General features: G+C 41.4%; 1 protein-coding gene across 7 annotated transcripts in view; it reads left to right on the plus strand.

Annotated features, from left to right (window-relative positions):
• The window catches only part of LOC122564562 (cadherin-12-like), a 584,392-nt gene that overhangs the window by 395,432 nt on the left and 168,118 nt on the right, over positions 1–20,842 (plus strand). For all 7 annotated transcript variants that reach the window (XM_043719639.1, XM_043719638.1, XM_043719640.1 and 4 more), the window contains 2 exons: positions 840–1,134; positions 13,789–13,908. In XM_043719639.1, the coding sequence (XP_043575574.1) occupies positions 840–1,134; positions 13,789–13,908 (415 nt within the window). The remainder of the gene's footprint in view (positions 1–839; positions 1,135–13,788; positions 13,909–20,842) is intronic.

A 20,842-nucleotide genomic window follows, 5' to 3' on the forward strand; every position in this document is an offset into this window, starting at 1 on the left:
CACTTAGATAAGTACATGAATAGGAAAAGTTTGAAGGGATATGGACCAGGAGCAGGCAGGTGGGATTAGTTGACTTTGGGATTATCTTTGGCATGGAGTAGTTCGACTGAAGGGTCTATTTCCATGCTACGCGACTATGACTCTATGAATGACCTACTTCTGTTCCTACATCTTATAGGCTAATGATCTTGTCCAGCAATGAAGAGAGGATTCACCATGCAGAAGCACAAATAATAAACTCTGTTGGGGATGGTTTGTGGTCTCCAGAGACTAAAGTGGATTTTCCTCATTCTAAAGTAATCAGTGCCTGATGGATAGACCGACATTAGGACCAACATGTGCAGGGGAGGGAGTGAAGAAGGAGAGGAACAATGGTTGACATTGATTGTGACTTATATAATTTTTACAATATGACAATTACACACCACAAGAACCAATCATCTTAAATTATAAAGATTTGTGCTGGCACATTAAATTGTTCATTAATATATTGTTCCAATAGAACATGAAGAATGGAAAATGCATCTGTTATCTCATATTGATGGTCTAATTCTGTGAATCTCTTTGCTTCAGGAATACTGGAGCTAATTATATATCTTAATCACTCTTCCAGATTGTGAGAGTTGGTCAATCGTACAAATTTGCTTTAGAACCTGTTAATCTCAGATAGAACAAGCAGAGATACCTGTCAGTTTCCACAAATTTATAGCCTTCAGGCATAAAATCTAACACACGTCTGAATTTAAGAAAGTTTAAACTTTTCTTTTAAACAATTCCATTTCTTAGAAGGTTTTAACCAGTTCTCTTTGGTAATCTGTGATTTCTATATATTGCTCTAGCTACATTCAGACTTGGACAACGGTGATGGTTCTGTGACCTATACTCTGTTAGGTCAAGGAGCTGGCTCAATCTTCACCATCGATGAGATTACAGGAGATATTCATGCAATAAAGAGCCTGGATCGTGAAGAAAAGTCTTATTACGTTCTGCGTGCACAGGCTGTAGATACAGAAACCGGAAGACCTGTGGAACCTGAATCGGAATTTATCATTAAGGTTCAGGATATCAATGACAATGAGCCAAAGTTTCCGGATGGACCTTACGTTGCTGATGTCCCAGAAATGTCTCCTGCTGGTAAGTGAAATGTGATTTTGGGTGTGGGGTTTTGCTACTGTCTCAACTTAATGTTGCTTTCTGTCTCCACTTTCATGCCATTGCCTTCAATTATCCATCACTTAGCTTCAAGGAAAACTGAAAAAGTCAGAATGAATATTTTTGTGGCTTAACAACAGTACCAGACTTTCAAAAAAAGCTAATATAATCCAGCCATTCACCTGCTGAGTTGATTTTCTGGTCAAGATGTCCAGAGCATGGGAGGGGCTCAAAATTATGAGAGCAACAAGTATTATTCCATGATGGACGGTCATACTGAGAGTGACTGCAGCCGTAGAGGCAATTGTAACACAGATTGTTCCATGTTCTATATCAAGGAGTTCAAAGAATGGTGCAGATTCAGCAAGTAAACACAGGACATAAATACAGAACACACCTTTGTTGTTTTCCTGAGTTACTTGCCTCTTCAAGTGATGAACTGTGTTGGGTTGACTGACCAAGTTGGGAAGTCACCCCATCGTATAATCTTTTCAAATTTCTCACTTTAGTAACAAGATCATAAATCAGCCAGAGATCCTCAGAATGACTCCTTGATTGTTCTAATTTTAATTTTTGATTGTACTCTGAATGGGAAAGGTTAGTAAAAGTACAATAGTGGGATGAGGTGGGGTGTGTGGGATCAGATTTTGCCTTTGTACTGCACATGGAGAACAAGCAACATCTTCTAAACTATGTTCCATTTCTTTTCCTACCAACTGTGTCAAGCACATGTTGTGTATTATTGGCAAAGTTCAATTTCACCTTCAATCATTTTAGCCAAGCTTTTTCTTACATTGAGGTGAAAGGTGAAATAATTTGTCGAAGCTGGATGTTCTTCTGCAGTCAGGGAGAGGATCGGTTTGCACTTTTTCAATCATCGTCCCTGTTTTATTGCTTGTGGATTATTTTCTACCAATGACAGTGCTTTGACAGCTCGTGATTTTCCAGGAAAGCCAACTGCTGACACCTAGACTGAGCAACAGTTCATCAGATATCTTGTGACTATTATCTGATAACAGCATTATTAATACTTAATGAAGTACAATATTATACAGTGAATGGACTTCAGAGCAATTGAGAGACACCAGAATGTTGAGTGGTCTCAAGCATTGATAATATCTTTGACCTCTGATACCCAGGTTGAAATTTATTCCGTATTGATAAAGATCTCCTTTTTTTCTGCTGGCTCGAATTGGCCTCAGCAAGATTGGATTTTGGCAATCTCAATCCAATTCTAGTTATTGTAAACACAGAGCATAAAAACTATTTCAGCTGTAAACTGGAGCCAAAGAACAGGATGTGCTTTTCTGTTACCCAGTAAATATTGCACAGCAGGAGAGCAGCCCTTGTGATAAAATTAAAGCATATTCCTCAACAAGTGGTAGTTTCTCTTTCGATCTAATTTATGTCAAAGCTCACCTGGGCCTGAAAAGCAAAAACATTCTTTATTTCCGAATTCAGCGACCCATAAATTCTAAGTTACAACAGTCAAGCTAAAAAACTAACCTAAACATCTTGTGCAGAGATTAATCTCCTGTATTCTGAGACTATCTAATTTTCTGAGTGTTTTTTTTCTGTAAATTATTGTACATATTTTGGCTTCTCCATTCCAAGAGTCTTAAGGGTCAAGTTATTACTGAGGCACATCCATTGCACACTCAGTGGGATTCATCACCATGCCTTGCAAAGGCTGATACTGCATAATATTATGCTCCATCAGGTAAAGCATTCTGGTCTTCAGCAAGATAAAGGTAGGCCAGATTGAAAGAGGACAGATGGGTCAAGAGGAGGTACATCCATTGATATGCCAAACCTCCACCCCAACTCATCGCCCCGTCCCCCCAACCTGAACAGGTTGATTACAAATATCTTAAACATCTCTCATGGTGTAGTGGAAGTGCCCCTAACTTTGAGCCTGGAGGCCTGCGTTCAAATCTCTCTCACCCTCCCTGCCTCTTCCCTCTCTCCAGAAATATCTCATAGTACTTTTGACAGGCTGATGAGAAATTATCGACGCATTACTGAACATTCACAAGTCTAAATGACTGAAGCATATTCCAATGATTCATTTGCTGTAGATCACAGCCTATGAGTGAACCTAATGTTGAAGTCAACCCCAGTATTCTGGTTTTGAAAGTCATACTTTTGCATATATTTGATGTTAAAGTAAATAAAAACTTCTTGAATTTGCAACAAAACCATGAAGGTGAAATGTTCAAGAATAGTTCCAGTGAAAACCACAAAACCTGAGACAACAATGTTCATAGTGGTACTGGATGCCAAGGCCAATGGAAATTACACACAAACATACACACACACTCAAACATGCACGCGCACGCGCACACACACGCCATTATCAAAGTGACGCAATTTATTTAGTGAATTCATTGAATTGGATAGATACTTTTTTTATTATTAACTGTGATTGCGCATAACGATATCTTTATTACAATTACTTTATTCGATGATATAAGCCTTATTAATTTAATACGAACTACGAGTGATATGCTTTTTTTTTCTACCTTTACACTGGCAATCCATATATTACACATGGTGTATAAGTTGATCACTGCATTTTGGAATAACTTCTGGAGGCTTCTAGGGCAGACTTTTATATCAACGATCATTAAGAATTATTAACTAACAGCCACACAATGGAGTTGCTGAGGTTGCTGCAGGTAGAGAGTTCACAAAAAATGCTGAATCATTATGTACAAGACCAATATACTGTCATACACCTCCAATGCTGCAGCATTAATTGTCTCTCAATACTATGTCAGCTTTCATTTTCAAGTCTAGGAAAGGAATTTAAATTCACAATCCTCCACTACACAGGCAAAAGTGCTGTCAATGTGCAACAGCTGATATCCTACCTGGGAATGGTGTCAACTGAGTTCCAATCAGGCAAGTCTAAATTGTGATTTACATTGAACATCATCAAATTACAAATTTAATGAAGGTTTGATAATTATGGATTTTAAATAGCTAAGTTCCAGTGAAAGTATATCAATAACACCAAAAGATATGGAAGCACAATTAGGCCATTCAGCCCATCAGGTGTGCTCCATCATTTTGTCATGGCTGATATATTTCTCAACATGGATATCCAATCCCTCTACACCTCCATCCGCCATGACCAGGGCCTCCAAGCCCTGCATTTTTTCCGCTCCAGACGTCCCCAACAGTACCCTTCCACCGACACTCTCATTCGTTTGGCCGAACTGGTCCTTACCCTTAACAATTTCTCCTTTGAATTCTCCCACTTCCTCCAGACCAAAGGGGTAGCCATGGGCACATGTATGGGCCCCAGTTATGCCTGTCTCTTTGTTGGCTACGTAGAACAGTTGATCTTCCGTAATTACTCCGGTGTAGGTTAGGTGGGCTTGGATCGGCACAACATCGAGGGCCGAAGGGCCTGTACTGCGCTGTATTCTTCTATGTTCTATGTTCTATTATCATAATGAATGGGGGTGCTGGCTCAAAGGGCAGAATGGCCCACTCCTGCACCTATTGTCTATTGTCTATTGAATTGAATCTTGAAACCTGGTCCCGTATTTCCAGTAATGATAAGTTATAGGATTATCTTGTGAGTCCAGATGATGAAGAGATTCAGATGATCATTTATTGTGCAGAATTGTAATTGGAAGTGTGGTAACAGTGTCATTATGTTTGACAGTGGGATCATCTGCACCAGGCCGAGATAGTTTTCTGCTGCTTTCTTATCGAACTCATCTCATTAAACACAATTCCACACCATGGTGTCACTTTCAATCAATGCCAGCCGATTCACCCATCCACCATGTCTGGAGATACTCAACACTGCCATCAGAACCATGGATATTCATGAAATCTAACACTGGTACCATCTTTTAAAGGTCAATGGCCACACAGTTAAGCATTCTCAATTTGGAGTTGCCCTGAAAGGTCTACCGCGATCATAGCAGGTGAAGTGCAATTGCACCACGATTGTCGACAGGGGCCTGGAAGTTCTTCTGGATGGGCTAGTATGGAGGAATAACACTCTCTTCCCACAGGAGGCCACACTACCTGATCAAACAAGCATGATCTGAGCTCATCACTGAACCCTGCCCAGCATCTACAGTCCAGAGACATATCCTGGAATAGTGGATTAGCATCAATAGCTTTCCATACTCCGCCAGGATTAAAGTCATCATATTCTCTCTGCACCTTCACACTCACTGTGTATCTGTCATAGCACCAACTCGCGATCGAGGCTCATGCTCCAACACTCTGATAAGTGCATCCAGCACCTTCTGTCTTTCTCACTCTGCCACACTCTCTCTTTTTCTTTCCCTATCGTTCTCTCTCTCTTTCCCTCTCTCTCTCTCCCTCTCTCTCTCTCTTTCTTCCACTGTCTCGTTTTGCGACACAATCTCCCACACAGTTAGGGAATGCGCCTTTATTCCTGATGAAGGGTTTTTGCCCGAAACGTCGATTTTGCTGAAGCTCCTCGATGCTGCCTGAACTGCTGTGCTCTTCCAGCACCATTGATCCAGAATCTGATTTTCAGCATCTGCAGTCATTGTTTTTACCCTGATATATTTCTCAACCCCATTCTCCTGCCTTCTCCCTGTAACCTTTGATCACCTCACTACTTCAGAGCCTAATGATCTCTGCCATGATAGTCCTGGATAATCCAATATTTGTTTAATTCCAATCAGAGCAATTGTAATATTTTGATTTTGTCAATAGTAAAGGAACAAGGAATAACATTTTTCAAAAATTACTGCAGTTTACGGAGATTAGCTCTTTATATAACCTGATGATGTTTGAAACAGCTGTTTATCAACACCATAGAACACTGATCTGCTTAGTAAATATTAGCAGAGTTGTCACCACAGTTTTATATAATTGATATTTATTCTGCATTTTAGGGAGTCCCTTGGCTTCATTAAAGCCAAGTTTCTGTCAAAAATTATATCTGGTGATATATATTCGAAGGGGTAATGGGTTGAAAAATATTACTGCAATTAGATATTTCAAGTCATACGTTCCATCTGCTCCTGTTTTTATTACAAACCCAGTCAGGCTGAAAGGAAGAGGAATCACGCAAAGTCAAACATCACTTTTCATATACACCATTATCATTTTGTGCAATCTCATCCCCCCTGCACTTGGTGAAACTGGATAGAGGTTGAATGTTCTAACTGGTGGATGGTAAATTATATTTCAAATCACTTGGTTTTAATTTCCACAATAAACTGTGCTTCCAGTTCATTCCTGTCCAAAGAGTAAAGCTGAACGTTCTCCCTCTTATGTCTAGAAGATTTACAATTTTATAACACATTCCAAAGTGCTTTGCAGTCACGGGAATATTTCTCATGTCGTTTTGTAATTTTGGCAAATAACCTATGCACAGCAAGCTCTTACAAACAGTGATTTCATTGGATAATTCCATCAAGATTAATCAAAATGGACTAGGCAAGATGACCACATGAGGGATCTTCTTGATGACTGGAGACTCCAGAAGGAGGGGTCCCATTCTAAGAGTAAAGGATAAACCATTTCGGACTGAGATGAGAAGAAATGTCTTCACCCAGAGAGTGATGAGCCTGTGGAATTCTCTGTTACAGAAAGTGGTTGAGACCAAAACATTAAATGTTTTAAAAGAGGTAGATATAGTTTTAGAGTCATAGAGTCATGCAATATGGAAACAGAACACTAAAGGGATCAAAGTGGATGGGGAGAAACCAGGAACAGGGGAGGGACTTAGATGATCAGCCACAAATGTTGAAAAGTCTCAAAGACCTGAACAGTCTATTCTGGTCATTTTTTATTCTGTGTTCCGGTGTTAGTGACGTTTAGTGATCTTAAAGGGTAAGTGTTGACCCTGACCCCAGTGGTAACTGTCCCGCCCTTTGTTAGAAACAGTGTTGTGGAATGTTCAATGTCCATCTGAGGGAGCAGCATGAGCTTCATATAGTGTCTCAGCTCCAACCTTGCAGCACTCTCTTAGTACTCCACTGGAGTGTCAGCCAAGGTTTCTGTTTTCAGTCAGGGCATGGGGGTGAGAATGAAGCTAAGCCAGTAAGCGGTGTCCAAGCATGGGTCCCACAGCAGGCAGTTTGTTAAAGTGATTGAAAGGCCAATGGAGGTCATTGATCAGAGGTTGCCTGGAATGTTCTGATTGATCTGTAGGCCCAAGGTAAGCCTGGATCCCAGCAATATTCTGAGGCAGCCATCAGGTGGGGGCATGGAGAGTCCCCCGCCCCATCTGCTACAAATTCACAACATCACCTACAAACTGCTTCAACGTCTGATTGATCACTTTCCATCTCAAATGGCTTAAAAGTACTGAGTGGACAACTGAAGAAAGATACACCCTCTCTGTCTATGTCTGTCTCTGTCTCCCTTTCTCTGTCTCTTTCTTTTTATCTGGCTATCTGTCTGTCCATCTGTCTGCTTGTTGCTCCATCATTCTAAGGCTGTGTATATCTGTCGGTCTGTCTTTGCTTTCTCTTTCCGTCTGTCTCTCTCTTTCTGTCTGTCTCTCTTTTCTCTCACTTTGTTGCTGCTTACTGTCTCTGTCTCTGTCTGTCACCATCTCCTCTCTCTATTGTTGCTTCATTGCCTCTCTTTATCTTGATGCATGTTTCACTCTGTCTCTTACTGTCTCAATGTTTCTCTCTCTCTCTGTCTCTCTCTCTCTCTCTCTTCAAAGTTTAGGAGAAGATTTGTAGCTCAGGTGCTCGTTGTAGTGGTTCTGTTCGCCGAGCTGGGAATTTGTGTTGCAGACGTTTCGTCCCCTGTCTAGGTGACATCCTCAGTGCTTGGGAGCCTCCTGTGAAGCGCTTCTGTGATCTTTCCTCCGGCATTTATAGTGGTTTGTATCTGCCGCTTCCGGTTGTCAGTTCCAGCTGTCCGCTGCAGTGACCAGTATATTGGGTCCAGATCGATGTGCTTATTGATTGAATCTGTGGATGAGTGCCATGCCTGTAGGAATTCCCTGGCTGCTTGTTTGGCTTGTCCTAAAAGAGTAGTGTTGTCCCAGTCGAATTCATGTTGCTTGTCATCTGCGTGTGTGGCTACTAAGGATCCATGAACACCAACTAGCCACGAAACGACACGACCAGCTATCCTTAATACCCCTTGGCACAGAAGGTGAAATCAAACACAGGGTCTTTCAGGAGAGAGAGAGAGAGAGAAAGATGTCAGAATGAAACACCCTCTTCCATGTTGCTGTTTCTTGCACCAGGAGCCTCAAAATTCCTGGCAATCAGTGAATGTCCAGACTGCCAAAACTAAATCAAACCAGAGAAAAGCTGAGCTGAGAGATTTGGCCACTCCCCTTTCATTGTGCATTTTTTTAGAAACTTCAGAGCCTTTTTCCTGAAGCAGTATCTGTTACTTATAATCAAATCGGACCTAACACCCTTCAAGCCCCAGACCTTTAAGAACCTGTGTTTTATGATCTCCTGAGAAAAAGACTAAGGACAACATAACTTTGTTAAAGAAGCAGCATTATCGCACATGACCAGGTTATAGTCTGACAGGTTTATTTGAAATTGTAAGCTTTCGGAATGCTGCTCCTTCACCTAACAAAAGAGCAGTGCTTTGAAAGGCTGTGATTTCAAATGAACCTGTTGGACTATGACCTGATGTTGTGTGACTTCTGTCTGAATTCTATATGTGTACAGATTCCAACTGTGCACACTCCACCTCACTTCACCTCACCATTGTCGAAGTATTATCAAGACAAGTGCAAATGATCATCTCCAATCATGACTTGCTGATGCTCAACAGGTTTGAGATACACGGCTTACAAAAACAAGAAAATATAAAAGATGACCACAACTAGTATTTGACGGGTGAACCACCCAATCCAAATGTCAGATGAAAGGTGTGAGTCCAATACCCAATAAATGTCACCTGGAATCCAGCAGAAATTGTCAGCATTTGCTCAGAACCAAAATTATATCAAGTACAAACAGCAAATGACAAGAGTGTGCTGAGTCAGGTGCCAAATAAGGAGAAGCACTGAATGATGTCTAATCACATAATGACTAGAATGATGTCTAAGACACAACATAAAGACAAGTCCCTGAACAGCATTCTGGAATCATAAAGCTGCCTCCAGCAAAGATTACCATAACTAAACCTGAATAGATAAGTAAACCACAGATATATTTCAAAGGCTTGTAATTTTATTGCACTCTGCTAAATTACCTGCAGACATAATGTTATTTTATTCAGTCTTCATGCCAATAATCTGTAGCAGTCGTGGTAGAAGTCTGATGTATTTTACATTGGTGCCAGTGAACTTTGTCTGTGTATCATCGTATCTGCAAATAAAGGAACCGTATTGCTGTTTCACTAATCCTGGTGTGTGATGGTATGTCTGTGTCAAAGAGGAGAATGCAACAAAGGGATAGGGTGCAAGAACTAGTACATAGATCAGCAATGATCTCATTAAGTGGAAAAATAGCCTCAAGGGGCTTTTCCCTTTGTTCCTATCGGCTCCTGTTCCTCCTTCGTTCACTTCAATGCCTTCCCCAGTTTGTCACAGCTTAGGTGTTTTACTTTCTCTGTCATCTCTTCCATCTTCTGCAATTGTGCTTCACAGATCTGTGAGCATCCCATTCTGCTTGAATGGATGAACAATCTTCAAGCATTGCTCACATTTTTCATTTACCCAAACCATATCTCATTATCTCAATTTTATTCTCATTTAACTTCAGTCCAATAATCCTGCCAGTTAAATTATAGATATTAGTAGTTTAGAGATAAATCTGATTATAAACGATACTACATCATACTTTGCATGATCTGTTCCACTGTGTTTGTTAAAGCTAAATGCTCAAAAGCAAATTGTAGCAATGTAGCATTGATTAGAATGGCATTCTTTCCATTATGTTAAATTAATAGAGGTGGGTGAATTCTATTATAACATTGGAATCCATTTTTTATTTATTATCCATGTTTACAGCCATTTCTTTTTTCAGTTGCACCTAATCAGGATTTCATTGCTAACTTCATTGCTAATTTCCTTTTCTTCATTCATACAGATTGGGAATCAATTCATGAACACCATTATCAGATCCGTGACAAGAAATCTTTTTCTTTCAAAATTAGAATTTTGAAAGTGCAGCTCTTTTTAGCTCAGGTCATACTACGTCCCGAAACACAAGATGCACTGCTGTAATTTGCCAATTTTCCTGAGACAGCCCCTTCTAAATTCACAACTAGAAGAACAAGAGCAGCAGATACATGAGAATACCATCACCTGCCAGTTTCCCTCCTGACTTGTGAAATAAAACACCATTCCTTCAGCATTGCTGGATTAAAATTCTGGAATTCCCTCCCTCGCAACATTGTGGGTCAAACTATAACATGTGGATTGCAGTGGTTCAAGAAGACAGCTCACCGTCACCTTCTCAAGGGCAACTAAGATTGGGCAATAAATGTTGGGCCAGCCAGCGATGCCCAAATCCCCTGAATGAATAACAAAAAAAATTCTAACTTGACGCCTGAGAGAAAATCTAGGGACATTTCCTGGACCACACTATTTCCCATCACATGGATTTAGCATGGAATGGTATTCAATTGAGATATAAAATAAAGAGTTATGTTCACCTTCACCTCAGAAGTATTATTGCAGCTGTGTAGAGTAATATTAGCTGGACCTAATACTGCATCATGAAAAAACTGTAAGCAAGTCTTTGCCTCATGTTATAAATGGAGTCTAACCAAGTTTCTAACTCAATTTCTTTGTCATTATGAATTGATAGGATGTGGGTATGGTTGACTAGGTCAGCATTTGTCATCCATCCTGAATTTTCTTCATTTGTGAACTACTTTCATGAACTACAGTGATTGAAGAGGCAGCTCCCCACTACCCATTCATAGGCAATCAGGGATGGGCATTGAATACTGAGTTAATCAACATCATTGGCATCCCATGAATGAATGTACAGAAACTTGGCTAGGAATGAATGGGAACAGAAAAAAAACTAAAATGTTTTCTTACTACAAACAAACTATTTGATTTGAGAAACAAAACTCACATATTAATAAATTTCAGTTCGAGTCAAATTCTGAAGTAGCAAGTTTTATTGATACATACTTGCAAGAATGGGTGCCTAACAGGTAAGCACCCCGATCTGAGGGTTACATTCTGATTTATGCTGCTCAGCTGCGTCTCTCGGTCCTGCCCTTTCACCCCATTGGTTACTTTTGCTGTAGCGTGTAGCCTATGACATGCTCTAGCTTCACTCCACCTTTGTCTAGCTTTTCTCCGCCCCTGTTTACTTCTCCCATTACTCTAAGCCTGTTGCCCCTTACTCTTATTTATCTCATTCCTTATATGTGACTATTCTGGCATAGTTTGCTGTCTTCGAGCGATCATCCTGCCAAACTAATTTCCATCCATTGGCCACATCCCTCCTGAGACTGGCACACTATTCTCCTGTTACTGGTACATCCCGCTACACGGTCACTCTGCCCTATTAGTCAGAGATAATTCTACCTGTTTTCGCTTCTCACTTAGTATTTGCATGCGCAGCCTAATTTTATAATGTAAGCTTTTTAAGAAGCAACACCTATTCCCTTATTCTGCACAATTTTAACCCTATACCTTACATGATCAATTAGTACTTTGATATGTTTGGCTGTGTTCTTTTACAAACATATTAAAAATACCCAGCTGATAAATGACCATCTGTTTTTTTAATAGGTTGTAGGTGTTGCTGGATGGCCAGCAATCATTCTGTCTCCCTATTTCGTGTCAGGCTTCATCTCCATCCATTTTGTTTTCATTTTACCTGTATCAAATATAGCCTTACTCATAGTGATTGAAATTGTTTCAATGTTATGCGAAGAGAGGTTTAATTCTTCCACTGAATACTACCACAGACATACAAAGCCCTGATTAAATCCCATCTGTGTTGCCCTTGGCACAATACCTCAGATCGGATATTTTGGCTGTGGAAGGAGAGTGGCAAAGATTTCATCAGAATATTACCAGATTTTCACTGGTTGGATTACAACAAGGAATTACCTGTCTATAGCCCCTAGGAGATGAAAGATGCAGCTGTTATTTGCTGGAAGTTTTAATGATTTTGAAAGGAACTGATTGGGTAGAGAGAAACTTGTCAATGCTGAAACAAGTGTCTAAATCAAGGTGATTTGATTTGATTTCATTTATTGTAGAGAAAGTGAAGACTGCAGATACCGGAGATCAGAGTCGAGAGAGTGGTGTGCTGGAAAAGCACAGAAGGTCAGGCAGCATCTGAGGAGCAGGAGAATTGATGTTTTGGGCCCTTCATCAGGAAATGTCATGATTCCTGATGAAGGACTTATGCCCAAAATGTCAATTCTCCTGTTCCTCGGATGCTGCCCAACCTGCTGTACTTTTGCAGCACCACACTCTCGACTTTGATTTATTGTAGTCTTGTGTACCTAAATACAGTGAAAAGTCTTGTTTGTGAGTAGTACAAGCAGATCATAGTAAGCAATGACATACAGGTCATAGGGTGCTTAGACAGAGTCGGGCATACAGGTTACACTGCACCAGAGATGTTCAAAGTAAGATCAACATTTACAAGATCAACATTATTTGAAGTTAGAGAGCCCATTCATCAGTCATAACAAAGGGGAGGAAGATTTTCTTGAACCTGTTTGTACATGTGTATCTTCTGCCTGACAAGAAATGGTTGCAGGAGAGCATTACCGGGGTGGGAGGGGTATTTGATGATGATGGCAGCCTTTCTGCGGCAATGAGTCATATAACTGGAGTCCATGGATGGGAGGTTGGGGTCTGTGATGGTCTGAGCTGTGTACACAACTTTCTGTAGTTTCTTAGAGTCTTGGGCAGAGCAGTTGCCGTACCAGGTCTTTATGTGTCTGGATACTATGCCCGGATAAAACCAAAGCAAGCTTGATTGACTTTTTATAAAAAATAAAATACTGCTAAATAAAATATTCCTTATCCTTGCACACTACTGAAATAACCATTCAATGCCTTCTTCACTACCTCAATTGGACCTTCCTCTCCCACACTTCCAGGCCGTATAATCAAGCTCTAAATACTCACTGAGTAAAAAAGTGTTTCCTCACATCACTCTATCTTCGTTTGCACATCGCTTTAAGTCTGTGCCTTCTTGTTATTGCTCCTTTAATGAGCTGATACAGCTTCTCCCTAACTACACTATCCAGGAAGATAGGGGGTATCAGCTCATATTCTCTGTGTAGGTTGTCAATAATCCACTAACAAGACCTGAGCTTCTACTGCAGAGAATACCTTCTCACAGTCCTTCCCATTCCTTATGAGGGTGTCTGATTTCTGCATTGTTGAATCAAACTTGCTGTATAACCAATTCGTGAAATGGTGCTTCAGTGAACAACAGTTACTTCAAGAGGTTTCAGAGCTTGTGAGTTGTATTCACCGGTCTCTGAATTGTGCTTCATGCTTTACCAGGAACAGCTACATCCTTGTCATATTCTTCATGAAAAAGAACCATTAAGCTTAAATTGAGAATTTGTGTCAAACTGTTCCTATTGCTTTTATATTTATTCTGTTTACAAGTAATGAAGGATTGTTTTGCATTCTCCTAATATTGTAAAATGGTTGCAAGAATGTCAGTGATTAAAATGTTGAAATATTTATTGTTTTCTTAGGTTCCTTTGTTGTTCAAATAACAGCGACAGATGCTGATGATCCAACATATGGAAACAGTGCCAGGGTGGTGTACAGTATCCTGCAGGGACAGCCATACTTCTCTGTGGATCCCAAAACAGGTAACTACTTCTATTTAAACTACACTACTTAGTTTTAATAATCAAACAGTGATCTGAAAGAACTGTGGCTCATTGGGTAAGACTCCCTTGCCTCTGAGTCCGAAGCTTGTGAGTTCAACTCTCTTCCAGAGACCTTTAAGCACAAAATCTATTTGAAGCTCCAGTGAGGGATGGTCTGAAGTGCCTGTTTTAGGAAGCATTGCTAAACCAAGGCACCTCCTCCCCACTTGGGTGAAGAATAGTGGTGGAAATGTGTTGCTGGAAAAGCGCAGCAGGTCAGGCAGCATCCAGGGAACAGGAGAATCGACGTTTCGGGCATAAGCCCTTCTTCAGGAAGAATAGTGGCACTATTTTGAAAATGAGCAGGTGAGGTATCCTGGCTAATACTTATACCTTGATCATTGCCACGGAAACAGATGATCTGATTGTCATCCAATTACTTATTCATGGAAGTTTCCTGTGTGCAACTGATGCTGCTTTTCTTACATTTATGTAATAAGTTATCAAAGCACAGTCCAAACTGTGTGTAGAGGTTGAACAGAAAAATATTAAAGTATTGCAAATGTAAATGAGTAGGCTGTGTGGTACAACAGCAAAAATGAAATGGGCACATCAGTGACTGTACTTTACAAAGTACTTCAGAGCAACATAGGAACAGGAGTAGGCCATTCAAACTCTTGAGCTGTTCCACCATTCAGTCAGATCCTGGCAGGTCTGTTGCCTAACTCCACAGAGCTGCCTGTGACCCATATCTCTTTATATCTTCACTTAACACAAAAAATCTATCTCATTTAAAAATAACGCTGAGCCAGCACCCACTGCTCTCTGTGGAACAGAGTTCCAAATCTCTATTATCCTTTGTGTGTAGAAATGCTTCCTAATTCAGTGTCAGTAAAGAATTTTGGAATACCTAAGGTCATGAAGAAATGTCAGCTGTTTTATTCTTTTACATTTGTAAGGCATTTTGCTGATGGATATGTTAAAGCAGTAAATGTGCAGCATAAGGGGGAGGCAATAGACATGGATGATATGCATTAGAGTTGAAAAGTGTGACGCTGGAAAAGCACAGCTGGTCAGACAACATCCGAGGAGCAGGTACGAGCTCATTCCTGATGAAAAGCTTATGCTCGAAACGTCGACTCTTCTGCCTGACAGTGAGCTGTGGGGTGGGGTCAAACTCCCTCTTTTGGTAGGTGTTGGTATCTGCAAGTAGTTGTTGTGCTTTTTGAATGTAGTCTGCTTTGTCCAGGATGACCATCATTCTGCCTTTGTCTGCTGGTAGTATGATTATGTTCTTATCGTTTCTTAGTGCTTTTAGTGCTTCTCTCTCCTTGGTGTTGAGGTTATGTGTTTGTCTTTTCCTTGTTATCAGGGGTACGATACTTTGTCTCACTGTTTGTTGTGTCTCTTCCGTCAGTCCATTGTTTCTGAGTGTGCATTCTAGTGCTGCTAGGAAGTCTGCTGTCTTGGCGTCCCTGTGGTTGTAGTTGAGTCCCTTGGCCAGTATTGTTCCTTCCGTGTCTGTGAGCTGTCTGTGGGAGAGATTTCTAACCCAGGAGTGCGTTGTGGTGTCCTCTCTGTTGTGTGTTAGTTTGGCCATTTTTCCTTTTAGTGCCGTTTTTTTGCGGTGCGTGGTCCTGTTCTGTCTTATGGTGACGGCCTGTTCTATGGTCCGGGTCCATTCCTGATTGGTGGTTTTTGAAATTAACGATTTTTGGCACGTAATTTCTTGTCTGTATTTGTGAAGTCGGTTGTGAGCGTCTCATTCGATGTAACAGCACTGTTCACCTCTATCGACAAAACCCTAGCCAGAGAAACAATAGCCAACCTGCTGGACATACAGAACAGACAACAGGACGTTGAACCTATCAACAAAGACGGCATACTCAAACTACTGGATCTGTGCCTCACAACACAATTCACATTCAACAACCAAATATATGAACAAATCAACGGCACACCCATGGGCTCACCCATCTCTGGACTCATAGTGGAAGCTGTAATACAAAGATTAGAACAAACAGTCTTGCCGCAAATTCAACCCAAACTCTGGGTCAGATATGTGGATGACACCTTTGTAATCATTAAAAACACAGAAATAGAGAACACACACCGGATCATCAACGCCACACTCACAGGAATCCGATTCACGAGAGAGGAAGAAAAGGCCAACCAACTCCCATTCCTAGACGTGACGGTACAGAGAACACCAAACGGAGAATTCACCACATATGTATACAGGAAAGCCACACACAGAGACCAAGTCCTGAACTACGAAAGCAACCACCCCAACACACACAAAAGAAGTTGCATCAAGACACTATTCAAAAAGGACCACAACACACTGCAGTACTGACAAGCAACATGAATTTGACTGGGACAACACTACTATTATAGGACAAGCCAAACAGAGAACAGCCAGGGAATTCCTAGAGGCATGGCACTTATCCACAGATTCAATCAATAAGTACATCGACCTGGACCCAATATACTGGCCACTGCAGCGGACAGCTGGAACTGACAACCGGAAGCGGCAGATTCAAACCACTATAAATGCCGGAGGAAAGATCACAGAAGCGCTTCACAGGAGGCTCCCAAGCACTGAGGATGTCACCTAGACAGGGAACGAAACGTCTGCAACACAAATTCCCAGCTCAGCGAACAGAACCACAACAACGAGCACCCGAGCTACAAATCTTCTCCCAAACTTTGAAGTGATATACATGCTCCAAATGTGTTAACATCAGATCACAACACAAACCAAAATTTATCCAAAACATCCCGAGCATAGAGCATATAAAATTCACAAAAATAAAAGCTCTTTAGTACATTCTGATCAATATAATAGAAAAACCCATTTCTAAATAGTAAAAAAAAGTATAAAACGTATTTAAATGGAGATCTTCCCCCTTATTCCCAGGGGGCATCACTTCCTTTCCAAAAAGCCCATCATAACCTCTCCCAACCAGTGCCCCACCCTTGACCTAGGCACCGCACGATAGGATGAAGAAAATTCAAGTATACTACTGAACCAGAACTAACAGTGAGTACCCTATCCCCCAGCCACACCAACACCTGGATATATTTGGTAATGTTAATACCATATATGAACATATATGACTATAAAATTACAGTCTCAGCAAATAATAATTAAATATATTAATACAAAATAACAGGGGAAAACAACCCTGCTCCCAAGGACAAAGATAAAATAAGATAAGGTAGCCACCTTCCCCCCATCTACATTAACTAGACTCCCTGGCCTATATATATATAAAAAAAGGGGAAAGGAAATTGCTAAGTAAAGGATGAATAAATAAGTCCTTCTTCCCACCCCCTAGAGATAATATTAAACAGTAAGATAATGAAAGGCAAAAAAAGGGGGGGGGTAGACAGAGGTGGGGGTAGGGAAAAACAACATCAATTAACTTTTATAATTTGTCTAAGAGAGTCCAAAAGTTCCTTGGTCTTCTCCGGTGATCCGAAGTTAAACACGGACCCTTCATGGCTAAAGCGTAATATAGCTGGGTAGCGCAAGGAATATTGAATGTTTAAATCCCTTAAACACTTCTTTGCATCATCAAACGCCTTCCTCTTTTGAACCAAAGCTGGGGAAAAGTCCTGAAATAACCTAATCTTGGATCCCTTATGAGTCATGGCTTGTGGATCTTTCCCAAGATTTTTGGAGGCTTCCAAAAGCATCTGCCTCATCTTATAGCTCTGCAGCCAGAACAGGACGGGACGGGGGAGCTGGTTCGTGCCGGGCCCGCGTATTGCGACCCGGTAGACCCATTCTACCCTTACCTGGCCTGATCCAGCCTCCAGATTCAATAACTGCGGAAGCCACTGTTCAAGGAACCTTGTAAGCTGGCTGCCTTCTTCCCGTTCGGGATGGCCCAGCAAACGAATATTGTTTCGACGACCACGATTCTCGAGGTCGTCAATGTGGTTCTCTAAGGTCCGGACTTGCTGCTCAAGAGTCCGGACCCGATCCACGGCTGATTCTGCAATGGCCTCGGAGGTGGCGGCCTTTAGCTCCGCCCTCCAACTCGGCATTCAATTTCTTCGATGTCTCGGCCGTGCTTTTGTAGCGCGGCCGAGAATGAATTCCACCGAATTCGGGACTCTTCGGTGAAGGCGTCGATCTTAGCATCGAGTTTGGAGATTATTTCCGCGAGGCTCGCCACCATAGGTAAGTCCCCGGGGCGGCTGCAGACCCCTCTGCTGCAGCTGGGGAGGGTGGGGGAGGGGCTCCTGCCTGCTGAGAACTGCAGGCTCCTTTCCACCTCGTCATTTTTACAGGAGACTGAACTTAGTACTAAACCACTAATTACATTAAATAAAAACTATTTTTAGTTGATTTGGTGAGTGTGGTGGGGGAGGGTGGCCCACTTTGCCTAGGTCTTAGGAGGAGCAGTATACACTCAGACTTGCTGAGTCGCCGCCATCTTGGATCTCCCCCTTCATGTTTATAAGTAGATTACTGAGCTGAGGTTCAGCAGTCGTTTATTGGTAATAAATGGTAATTTGGAAGCAAACAAAGTTCACAAAATAAATAAATGAACCAGGTGACTTAGCGGACAGCATTTTACAGACTTTTTTAAAAAACTCTTTAACAATCTGAACAGGAAGTCATTAAAATAATTTCCTCTTTTGTGGTCATCATAGAAAGAGCATCAATACCTCTTCACTTAAACAAAGAACTGTGGATGCTGGGAATGTGAAACAAAAACAGAAATTACTGGAGAAATTCAGCAGGTCTGGCAGTATCTGTGGAGAGAGAAACAGAGTTACTGTTTTGAGTCAAATGACTCTTTATCAGAACTGAACTCGAAATGTGAACTCTGTTTCTCTCGCCACAGATGCTCCCAGACCTGTTTAGTTTCTCCAGTAATTTCTGTTTTTGTTTAATAACTCTTTACTATTGCCTCAGCATCCTTATCACTTGCACTTAAACAAGAACTTGGGATATTACAGGGTGACTCAGTGGCTGCTCTTTCTTGAATTAAAAAGGTTGTGGATTCCGGTTCATGCCCTTTTTTTACAGACTTGTTTACTCATTGCTATTTTCACCTGGTTTATCTTTAAAAATCTCAGAACACATCCCAAAGCAGACCTGCAGAACTCCAGAACAAATGCTGGAAAGCAGGATTAGGGCAGGATGATTCATCATTCAGCCAAGACAAATACAGTGAGCTAAGTGGCCTCTCTGTGTGCTGTAAACTTCCCATGGTTTCCAAGATAATAAGAAAATATCAGTGTACAGAGTAAACAGACAATTCACAACAAGCCAGGTTCACACTGGTCTAGACTACTTTCATAGAAACATAGAAAATTGGAAGAGAAGTAGGCCATTCGGCCCTTCAAGCCTGCTCTGCCATTGTATATGATCATGGCAGATCACCCAAACCAGGCCCCTGTTCCCACTTTCTCCCCCATACTGTTTGATTCATTTATACCTAAAGATTATGACTAACTCCTACTTGAAGACATTCAATGTTTTGGCCTCAAACAGTTTCTGTAGCAGAGAATCCCACAGGCTCCCCACTGATTGGGTGAAGACTTTTGCCATTTCAGTTGGAAATGGTTTACCCGTATCCTTGGGCTGTGACCCCCGGTTCTGGACTCCCTGGTCATTAGGAACATCCTTCCTGCATTTAACCTGTCCTGTCCTGTTATGACTTTATAGGCTTCTATGAGATTCCCCATCCCTCATTCTCCTGAACTCCAGTGAATATAGTCCTGTGTAGGAGCAAGCTACTGCAGATGCTGGAATCCGTACTGAAAACAAATGCTGGAGATCACAGGTGGGTCAGGCAGAGAGAGCAAGCGAAGAGTCATCGAGATTCGAAACGTTTGCTTGCTCTCTCTCCATGGACGCTGCCTGACCCGCCTGTGATCTCCAGCATTCGTTGTTTTCAGTGTAGTCCTAACAGATCCAATCGCTCTTGATATGTTTGTCCTGTCATCCCATTTTGCCATTAGGAATCAGTAAATGGAGTCAAGAAAATACTTCTCACATTCCAGCCTTCTCGTCTTTCCCTTCTCGTGATAAATCATAGACCCCCTCTGGCCAATCAGCTCATGATTTGGTCAGGTGGGGAAACCGAGCAATCTAAATGTAGTGATTCGTTCCTTTTAAAAATGTTTAAAAATAAGTAAATATTGTATTTGCAATAATTACATTGCCAATGAGTCATTGATCAAGAAATTTAACTGGGCTTGCAGCTTATTGATATAATTATATGCTTTTAGATTTATGCTTGAGGAACTTATTGGAAAGAATTAATAATTAGTAAGCTTGCAGCAAAATACATTATGCAAAAACAGGAATCTCAACTCAGGAGAGATGCTTTTATTACATTCTTTTCAATCACATGCGGTCTATTCTGTATTTCGCAGCTGTGTTTGAGAAGTCTTTACTTCAGACTGGGAATTACATTAAAGTTTCTGGCAGGTATCTCTCATTCTTTGAGGTTTGATTCTAATGCCAGTGAACAATTCTGTGGGACTGGGTTGAATCATTGTGGCACAGGACCTTTGGTATGTGTCATCATGAAATATGATCCATCTATACTGGACCATTTACTAATGAGCTGAAAAATGTGTTGCTGGAAAAGTGCAGCAGGTCAGGCAGCATCAAAGGAGCAGGAGAATCGACGTTTCGAGCACAGGCCCTTCTCCAGGTATGAGGAAGGTGAGCCAAGCAGGCTAAGATAAAAGGTAAGGAGGAGGGACTTGGGGGAGGGGCGTTGGGAATGCGATAGGTGGAAGGAGGTTAAGTTGAGGGTGATAGGCCAGAGAGAGGGTGGGGGCAGAGAGGTCGGGAAGAAGATTGTAGGTCAAGAGGGCAGTGCTGAGTCCGAGGGTTGGGACTGAGATAAGGTGGGGGAAGGGGAAATGAGGAAGCTGGAGAAATCTGCATTTATCCCTT

This window comes from Chiloscyllium plagiosum, chromosome 29 (genome assembly GCF_004010195.1).
Source record: "Chiloscyllium plagiosum isolate BGI_BamShark_2017 chromosome 29, ASM401019v2, whole genome shotgun sequence".
Classification (NCBI taxonomy): domain Eukaryota; kingdom Metazoa; phylum Chordata; class Chondrichthyes; order Orectolobiformes; family Hemiscylliidae; genus Chiloscyllium; species Chiloscyllium plagiosum.